This window comes from Argopecten irradians, chromosome 15 (assembly GCF_041381155.1).
Source record: "Argopecten irradians isolate NY chromosome 15, Ai_NY, whole genome shotgun sequence".
Taxonomy (NCBI): domain Eukaryota; kingdom Metazoa; phylum Mollusca; class Bivalvia; order Pectinida; family Pectinidae; genus Argopecten; species Argopecten irradians.
In genome coordinates this window covers 11772881-11783366 of record NC_091148.1, presented here as the reverse complement: position 1 = coordinate 11783366, position 10486 = coordinate 11772881, and the positions used below count along the sequence as shown (strand labels likewise).

The following is a 10486-nucleotide window of genomic DNA, read 5'->3' as shown; positions in this document are numbered from 1 at the left end:
CGGACTGACGGACGGACGCCGCACCACGACATAAGCTCACCGGCCCTTCGGGCCAGGTGAGCTAAAAATGCCAACTGTCATCAGAACCAGAAACCCAACACAATGCATATCATACCAAAGGCGTGCAATTTAACAGATTTTTTTGTCGAATCTGGTCCATATACATGCCAGAGATTTGCAGACATTTCATAATTCACCGCCAGTGTGACCATGTCACATTAATGATATTGGGCGTTTTGATGTCAATTACTGCCCAGACCTCCCTTCAGCTTGGCGAAGTCGATTATTTGTAAGAACTTTGCATCAAAATGTTTATCAGGCCAATAGCTACATATTTACTAATAATGATGATAGGCTATTCAGATCAACGTTCTCCCCAGTCAAACACTGCTGATAACAAGTCTGCATGAATTTTGACACTTTCTCATTAAGTACTTTAAAGAAGTCTTCCTCAAATGGATTTTGTAGAGCCTGCTTGAAATTAGTCCTTCAGTGGTGCATATCTATTTTGGAACAAATCCAAACACCAAGACAGACATCAGAATTTTAATATTCCAACACGTTTTCCATAATTTTATAACCAAGGGGGAAACATTTCCCCCTAAATGCAAAAAGTCCCTTAAGAGTACTTTAAAAAAAAAAAAAAAAGAAATAGTGATAAAAGATAGTCGGTCATCCGATCTATGTTAGAAATTCCAATTTGCATAACTACAGACCAGTGTTTATTACTGTACTATTTGATGATAGTGAGTTTAATACTGCGAACTGTATAACACAAAATATTTGTATCTACTTTTCTTCTAAGAGCTTTGATATAATTTTGTAAATAGAAATATTTGTGGGTTTTACAACAACCACAAACACAATATAAAGGTTTTACAGACAAACATTTCATGCTATTCAGTATTGAAATCAGAAATCACAAACAAATGTTCTTTCTTGCTGAATAATTTATTATTGAAATCCAATGCCATATAGAACCACTAAAGGCTCCGGCGTGGATATTTCTTGTGTTCTCTCAGCGTGATCTTACAAGTATTGCTTCTTGACAAATGCGAGGATCTTCGAATTGACATTTTTGTTTCTTTTTCAGTACTTGGAATCCTAGTTTTAATCGAAGAGTCCGAATCCCATATCGTCATCAGATTCCTCTTCAGACTCCACTTTCTTGGCCTCCTCCTTCTTGGCACCACCTGCGGGTTCAGCAGCAGCGGCTGCTGGAGCAGCAGCAGCAAACTTAGAGGGATCAGCAAGGTATTCCTTGGTCTGTCATAGAGAGAACAATTATTAGAGTTATGCGATGTATGTTCCACCAATATGCAGTTCTCTACAGGGGTAGAAGTGACAGTAGTAATACTTACTTATTGCATGCATGTTCTATAATGGGACTATTTGTATCCTATTTAATATGGACAAGCAAGATGTCACGGTTGAAATGATAATATAACAAATGTTATTGTTTGTCGTTTACTTGTGTGTAAACTGCATTTGTTTGACAGATATTTCAAATGACGCGCTTGAAGCTTTTTTGTAGGTTCTGTATGAAGACCACACATCTTCTGGATATAATGAAACTAATTTTCCTTTGAATTTATCTCCTTTTGTTCCTATTGCCTTGTTAAATTGCTCAATTGTAAAGGATTCTTCCCTTTTTCCACTTTTTGTGCTTGTAACGGTACTTAGCAGGCTCAAGTTTGGTACAGCACAATATTTGTCTAAGCTTTAATCATGTTTACAAAGTATTAATTTGTAGTACAATATGATATAATAAGAATGAATGTACACATTAGTGACTTACCCGCTCGGCCTCCTTGAAGGTATAATCCGTCTCCACAGAGATAGCCAGCAGACGCTTGAATCCATTAACCAAACTGTGAGGAGCAGAGGCGGCAGTTGGGTATCCGATGGCCAGGGACAGGGCGGCGATGTTCTTCACTCCCTGTAAAAGTCAAGTTTAGAAATATGTATTCCATATTGGACAAAAAACTATCAATAAATTTTAAAACATACTACCACATGTTATTTTACAGAAATGGAAGATTTATTTGTTGTCTTATGCTACACACGATTTATACACTGCATCATAAAATCAATAATATCCTATTTTTTTTTAATGATAAAAGGGCAGATCTTCTCGAGAAGTTGATAAATTATTTGTCTGTATATTAAAATTACTTTTACACAGCCTTATTTGTTTAAGGATTAACTTGAATAGGATTTTTTATGTTATGGAGATATAACACAAAAATCTGATGTGTACTCTAAATAAACCGCGAAGCGGTTTATGATGAGAGTACACTCAGATTTTTGTGTTATATCTCCATAACATAAAAAATATATTCAAATTAATCCATATAATTCAATTTACTAAAGATAAATCTCTTCAATATTCAAAATCATTATGGGACTCTTTTGTCTATGAAATCATTTACGTATCCTATTTAATATGGACAAGCAAGATGTCATGGTTGAAATGATAATATAACAAATGTTATTGTTTGTCGTTTACTTGTGTGTAAACTGCATTTGTTTCAGATATTTCAAATGACACGCTTGAAGCTTTTTTGTAGGTTCTGTATGAAGACCACACATCTTCTGGATATAATGAAACTAATTTTCCTTATCTCCTTTTATTCCTATTGCCTTGTTAAATTGCTCAATTGTAAATTATTCTTCCCTTTTTCCACTTTTTGTGCTTGCAACGGTACTTAGCAGGCTCAGTTTGGTACAGCACAATATTTGTCTAAGCTTTAATCATGTTTACAAAGTATTAATTTGTAGTACAATATGATATAATAAGAATGAATGTACACATTAGTGACTTACCCTCTCGGCCTCCTTGAAGGTATAATCCGTCTCCACAGAGATAGCCAGCAGACGCTTGAATCCATTAACCAAACTGTGAGGAGCAGAGGCGGCAGTTGGGTATCCGATGGCCAGGGACAGGGCGGCGATGTTCTTCACTCCCTGTAAAAGTCAAGTTTAGAAATATGTATTCCATATTGGACAAAAAACGATCAATAAATTTTAAAACATACTACCACATGTTATTTTACAGAAATGGAAGATTTATTTGTTGTCTTATGCTACACACGATTTATACACTGCATCATAAAATCAATAATATCCTATTTTTTTTTAATGATAAAAGGGCAGATCACCTCGAGAAGTTGATAAATTATTTGTCTGTACTATTAACATTACTTACACAGACCTTATATTTTGTACATTTAAAGGGACAATTCAGTATAAGATTGAACATTATATATTGAAAAAAACCCCAGTTCTAATGGAAATAAGATCCGTCCGTTTTACTGTGATATGCCTGAAAAGCCCATGGTTGTGACATGTGTGAAGATGTTCGAACTCACTCGCTGTCCGTCATTACACATTGTACATTTAAACATAATTTGTCAATGTTTTTAAAATGAGATCCAACTGGCATTCAGAACACCCGCCCCCTCACACAAGGGTTCAACATTGATGCTCTATATGATCTACAGTAAATAATATATTTACAATCATGAACTTGCTGCGGAGATCATCATCGGTGATGTCGAGGATGCTGGGGCTGAACAGGGTACCAGAATCGTATACTTGTTCGATGACGAGACCATACGAGAAGGGCGAGATGTTCAACATGTTCAAGAGAGTTGACTCGGAGGAACCTACACGTCCACCCTCCTTGATCAAGTTCACTTCGTTCTGCACAACAGAAATACTTCATTTAATCATTTAATGCAAACAAACAAATACACGATGCAAATTTCACAAAGAATGGCATAACATTAATGCACAATACAAAATTCAAAACTGGATATTATTATTTCCTGAAAGCGAGATATTTTTCTTTCTATAAATTTTACTAGACAAAAGGTAGTTCCTCTATGTTTTGTGTGTTAGCAAGATTTTTATCCAATGAATTTCACCAAACTAAACAGAAAATGTAGTTCCTCAGTATTACTTGTATGACGGGGAAATATAGAAAAATTTTCACTAGACAAGAATGACAATTTTCAGCTATAAAATAATCATGGAAGGATAACAATGTTGAGAAAGTTCACGTTATACACCATGAATAAAACTGCAAAAATACTTATTTTAGCAGTATTTCTATGTTAGGATTTTTGCACCGCCTTTGAAGCTTTAACAGAATCGCAAAAATTTATAGTCGCAAAAAGTAATCATAATTTACAATTTAGCGTTAAAATTTGACTGTGCTAAAACAATTACATTCACAACATTTAGTACAGAGACCAGTTGAGTGAACTACACATTTTCCAAAACTTGCACTCTTACCAAGATTTCAATGCATCCCTTGGTAATCTTGGTTGGAATCTGCAGAGCCTGGAAGAAAGAGGTCTTTTCTGGACCAAGAGTGGTGGTCTGGGCAGGAACGTTGACGTCCAGGGGGGCGTAGGCGCCAGCACGAGCAGGAGCTTGTACCTGGAAGGTACCAAAGGCAAAAATTAGTACTTCTATGACATTGTTGTCTTCTGTGAGATCTCTACACTTTTTTATTTTGTCATTAATGTATTCCTGTTCAGACAGCCCGCTGGCTAAATTTTGGTCTCGGTTCCTGCAGTTCTGGTGGGTTCGGCCATTTCTGGCTCCAAAACTGTGATCAGGAAGCTCACAACTTTTCGATATTTCATCATCACAGGAGTTTTTTTGTTTTTTTTTATCAATTTACAAAGTTTCTTACCTAAACACTTCCAATCTAGTTAAATATATTTTCATTTCAGAACATTTTATAGCAAAATATTGTACAATAGGAATTTGACTTGAATGTGTTCTTTTATCAGCGGTAATATTCAAATTCTGTGAATATTTATGAGCTGAAGTCTAGACCAGTTTGTCTGATCTCTACCTACCTTGTTGGCCAGGAGGGTGTCGCGCACTTCCACGAGATCTCCCTTCAGGAACACCATACCAACATTGAATCGAATAGAGCTGAGCAGTCTGAAAGTATTTAACAAATTACTCTTTTAAATAAAAGACTAGACCAGTCCATTATGAAATCAAGGGTGAATGAGTTAATATTGTCATGGAAGCAGGCCCTTAATACCCATATTAAAGTAAACTTTGCAAGACATGATGATACAGTGAATCTTTAATTGACACTGTATACGTTAAGGTTCACACCCTTCGATTGATAGAAGATTTCCACAAAAGCCAAAGATCTAGAGGCAATGAAAAATTCTATTGGAATTCTTACCTTTCCAAGTCCGGGTTCTTCTCAAGCTGTCCACGGATGGCTTTCCTCATCATGGTATTCTTACCCATAAGGATGACTGTTGGGAAACAAAATAAACTATGTCACGGGGGTAATATAACCAACCATGGATACTAATAAATTGTATCATTATCCCAATAAAGCAGCCAATTATAAACTTTAGAATCATTGAAGTCCTGTTCAGACAGCCTGCTGGCTAAGTTTTGGTCTCAGTTCCTGCAGTTCTGGTGGGTTCGGCCATTTCTGGCTCCAAAACTGGGATCAGGAAGCTCGCAACGTTGAAGAGGCTTTCATCATCACAGGAACGCCATGAACATTAGGATACATAAGAATGCAATTTTGACAAGCCATTATAGATGGCAACTGACACAAATTTTGATACTAGATGCATGCATTTTTATATTTGATATACTTACTTTTAAGCTTTCATCAAGTTTTCATGTTTTTATATATTCTATTTCAAACTATGAGCTATCCTTCTCCCCATTTTAATGAATATGCTGTAAACCAACTTGTTGTCACTACAACTTATTTTTTCCAATTCATAGTTTAAATAATGTTGTTTTACTAAGAAACTACTTAAGTTTTTTTGCTGCAATTTATTTTTGCGAATTCTAAGCACCAGTGCAAACATGTTGTTTAATAATTATTATGATCTGAATTTAATTTAATCAACCCCCCCCCCCCCCTCCAGTATACCTGGTAACATGAACGATGCCCCCAATTGTAAACGCAATTATCTAGGTTGAGTCGTGGTCGACTTAAAATCTCTTGAAAGAGAGACAACGAGAATGACAGTCTTGAACTAAAACTTTCCCACTGCCAATTGGTTTATCAATATAATACATATAATTATAATACTATTGATTTTTTTTTAACACTGTTCAGACAGCCTACTGGCTAAGTTTTGGTCTCAGTTCCTGCAGCTTTGGTGGGTTCGGCCATTTCTGGCTCCAAAACTGGGATCAGGAAGCTCGCAACTTTAAGGGAGACTTTCATCATCACAGCAATTAACAAATTTAATAATTATAATTTTGAAATGGTTCAAAAAGTAATTACGTACCAGCTTTGCCTCGGAGGGCTTGACGGATCTGCTGCATTTGCTTGGATCCCACATTGTCAGCGTTGACGATGAAACACTTTGGGTACTCGTCCAACAGTTGCTGAAATCAGAGAAGAAAGTTTCATTAGATCTTGTTTGTGTTATCAATTTGTTTTATCAACTCTTAAATTGTATACCAACTACTTACTTTTCTTCTAATTTTTTTCCTGAGTGTAAGCGCTCATAATAATTTGGTTGCGTATTTACAAATATTGTATGAGTAATTAGTACATGTTCATACAATTTTTAGGGGTAATTGAAAGATTTCAATGGGTATTTTTTTACCTGTATGACAATTACAACATTCTATCAGTGTTTTTCCTGGGTATTTTGGGAAATTGCCACTTTGTGAAAATTGGGAAATTTTGTGCGATAAAAGAATGAAATGAAAAATTATAACAGTGTTTATGGAAATTTTGGAAAAGGTAGAAATTAACAATTATCCTTCTCTAAGAATCAAGTAGAAATTAACAATTATCCTTCTCTAAGAATTAAGTATAAGAATGTATACTATAATATGACGTTCAGACTTGTGATTTCTGGATTTTTTTTTGTTCCGTCACACAAAATAAGCGTCAACTCACTGATTTGGGAAATTTAGATATAGATTTGGGAAAAAATAACAAGAAATACAATTGGGAATGGGGCCTTATTTCGGTCCCAAATATTTAGGCAGGAAAAACACTGTCTATCATCTATAAAACATAAAGAAACACAGAAAGCACAGTTTGTAAGAATTGCCTCAGATATAAATGAGTGACGAGAAGAGTGATCACTGCTAACATGGACTGGAACCAAAGATTGGCTCAACAGGACCACGGTCTCAGAACGGACGGCTTTCCTCACTGGCATGAGTATTTTCTTTTAATTAAGGATTAATTTGATTATGGAATAGATGCCACTATGTATGTAATAAGGCTATATGATTGCTACCATTCAATCACTGAAGCTAGTACAATGGTAAATGTTTGGAAAATTTTGTTAGAACCTAACTGACAACAGATCACACCCCTAGAAAGCATGCAAAATTATCATTAATTCAATGATTTCTGATAAAACCTATTCTTTCTATCTTTCACCCACATTTCATGTTCAATGTGCTTATTTCCTCCAAATATCTATAGTAGACGTAGTAATTATTTTATTTTATGTAAAAAAAAAAAATTTAAGCTAGATAAAAAGCCTGATTTGTTTCTTTTCTTCAAAACTTCATTGTGAAGGGCTTCAGGTCATACAAATCTCGGCATCACAGTCAAACTTTAACTGTTAGGGCAAACGAAATTGATTCTGATCATCACAAGCCCAGTTTTGCTATTCATACATTCAATCTACCAAAAAATTGCTTTTATGAGTTATGACAAAGCAGGGTTTTTGCCAGGCCTTTGTAGGGTCCAGTAAAAGGACCCAATCCTTCTAATAATTAGAAAAAAAATAAAAACAATAAAATTTCCAAGCACTAATATTGCGATTTTTAAAACCTTTTTTTATCTGTTCACTTTTACATTTTTTTCTAAATTCGTGAATTCCGGAAAACCGTGATTCACGGCTCCATTATTAGATCCCAAGTGCTCACTTCCTACCGTTGAAACAGAGCTATTGTTTTTACCCAGAAAAACTACCCTGATTATGTACGAACAAAATAATAGATTATACTACTAACAAAGTAAGTTAACTCTGAAAAACATTGTTTGTATAACTTAAAACAAGCAGTGTAAAACAAATGTTTTTATTCAGCTTGAAATTACGTGTAAAACCGTCTCTGTACCTGAGAAAGTGCACCTTCGCCCACCTAGTTTGAGTGCTCTTGTTTCGATTTTGTTTTCATATTTGTTAAATAAAAATTGTTTCTGATTTGTTTCTTTTCTTCAAAACTTCATTGTGAAGGGCTTCAGGTCATACAAATCTCGGCATCACAGTCAAACTTTTAACTGTTAGGGCAAACGAAATTGATTCTGATCATCACAAGCCCAGTTTTGCTATTCATACATTCAATCTACTAAAAAATTGCTTTTATGAGTTATGACAAAGGCAGGGTTTTTGCCAGGCCTTTGTAGGGTCCAGTAAAAGGACCCAATCCCAATTGAAAAATTGCACTGCAAGTCAACATTTTCCCAATTGTGGTAAAATTAATTAAAAAACCCCCAAATGATGTGAAAAGCTACAATAATAATATAAATATCTTGTAAATGTTGAAAACATTTCGCAAAGATCGTATATATTTTCCAGAACTTTTCAAAATTGAAAATAAAATCGGTATTATTATTTTTTTTTAAAAACACTGATGATATTTTCTCAATTTTTGCTTAGGGTCCTTTTCCCAAAATAGCTGGCAAAAACCCTGCAAAGTTCTACAAAACAACATGCTGTTAACTTGTACATATGACTAGGTAATAGGTATACATATCCAGATTTAAATTGAAATAGTTATGGGCTCAAAGCCATAAATATTACATAATTTAGGTAGGCAGCGCTAACGTATGATTGTGATAAAGTCAGTCTGTTGGTAATACCTGTGTATACGATATACATAAAAAAAAGGACAAGGGAACCAACGCTTCACTTGGAAGAGGTACAACAACCTGCCTCTACAAAAGGTCGGCCCGTATACCGTCAAACATATGATAAAAATGGTTACATAATCAATACCAATTATATTCATACCTAAATTGTTCCGACAAGGAAAAACACAACTTGTATAACACAAAAAAATATATTTTAGACAAACCTTTTATTTCACTTATAAAACGTAGGAGCAATGTAGTCTGAAATCACCGCATATGACCGTTTTTGCCTGTCCATTAACAAATCTAGGGTCAAAAAGAACCGTCGAAATCCCTTGTAACTAAATTTTGTAATGCATTCAATTCCACTAATCATGTTAGATATTATCTCCCTTTTGCAAAAACAATATTGGGACTACTCTGCTAGATAACTCCTTTCATTAATCCAAACCAACATCTAAGCGTGGAAATCCACCACATATATAATTAACCAACACTGCGTCGCGAATGTTCGTATAATCCGGACATAGAATGGTAATTGATGATGGTGGTGCCTTTTTTGGTGAACCAGTCGCCCTACCCACGATACGACACTGAAATTCTGTACACCAGACTTTGTAAAAATAATGTTTCAACGGTTTAGGTTCGTATAAGAACTTGAGATGCATATAATCAATAAATTGAAGAATCTTACCTTACAATGGCAGACACAAAAGATTAAACCAAGAACGTTTACCCCATTGATATAGTAGCGTTTAAGTGTACAGACACCGGCGCCCAAATGGTGTCTTCCAGTCCGGGTATGGAGGGTACACAATATCCACCACAAAGCTGTTTTAAACCAATGATTTCAGTGGACCTGGCAAAACGCCATCGTGATATCTGAACTTGCATATTACCTTCCCCCGTTACTTCAGTGCAATAAAAGGTATGATTAAATATAATAATTCGTGAATGAAGTTTGTGTTTTTCCAAAGTCGAGAAAATTTATTTAAAGAAGAAAAAAAATTGGTATTAAAAAAGATGACATATATATCATACGCAATGTTTGACGGAATACGAGCCGATCTTCGTTGTGAAGGAGGCAGTGTGTACCTCGTTACCAAGCGAGCCGTTGTTTCCCTTTTCCTTTATATATAAGTGAACTATATAGTACACATGTATACAGCAGCAGACTTATTCGTCAAAACCTACATTAACAAAGTCCCGTTGTGCAAGTCGCCTAACTCTCCAGTATGAAAAATGGGGTTGAAGGGCCTTTTGAATTGGTGATAAATAACATAAATAATTGACATTTTTTATATTTAATTAGGAGTACTAGTCACAAATAGAAAAACTGGAATCAATCGGATGTCCATTTGTACAGAATGGTCGTCGATCAAAAATGGTAAAATAAATGCCATCATTCATAAAGAAACAGTAAATTTTTGGGCATCATTGATTTTCTCATCGGAACTGGAGCCCAGTTAAAAAATTACCGGCTCAACAAGGGCAGATGCTTCAAAACCGACCGATAATTGCCTCAATGTTCACCACACATTTAAAATGAGAGCTCGAATCCATCTTGTCCGACGAAGCAAAATGTAATTTATTAATCCACCTAAATAACTATGATGACATTTTCTTGAGAAAATCAGTGTTTATATA

At 35.1% G+C, this 10486-nt stretch overlaps 1 protein-coding gene across 1 annotated transcript in view; it reads right to left on the bottom strand.

Moving 5' to 3' along the window:
• Positions 1-932: 932 nt before the first annotated feature.
• Positions 933-10486, bottom strand: part of LOC138308440 (large ribosomal subunit protein uL10-like) — a 66506-nt gene continuing 56952 nt past the window's right edge. Inside the window, exons 2-8 of the mRNA XM_069249421.1 lie at positions 6300-6399; positions 5219-5294; positions 4875-4962; positions 4300-4446; positions 3520-3705; positions 2827-2967; positions 933-1266 (exon numbers count right to left, since the gene is read on the bottom strand). Of these exons, the coding sequence (XP_069105522.1) occupies positions 1111-1266; positions 2827-2967; positions 3520-3705; positions 4300-4446; positions 4875-4962; positions 5219-5294; positions 6300-6399 (894 nt within the window). The 3' untranslated portion in view covers positions 933-1110. The remainder of the gene's footprint in view (positions 1267-2826; positions 2968-3519; positions 3706-4299; positions 4447-4874; positions 4963-5218; positions 5295-6299; positions 6400-10486) is intronic.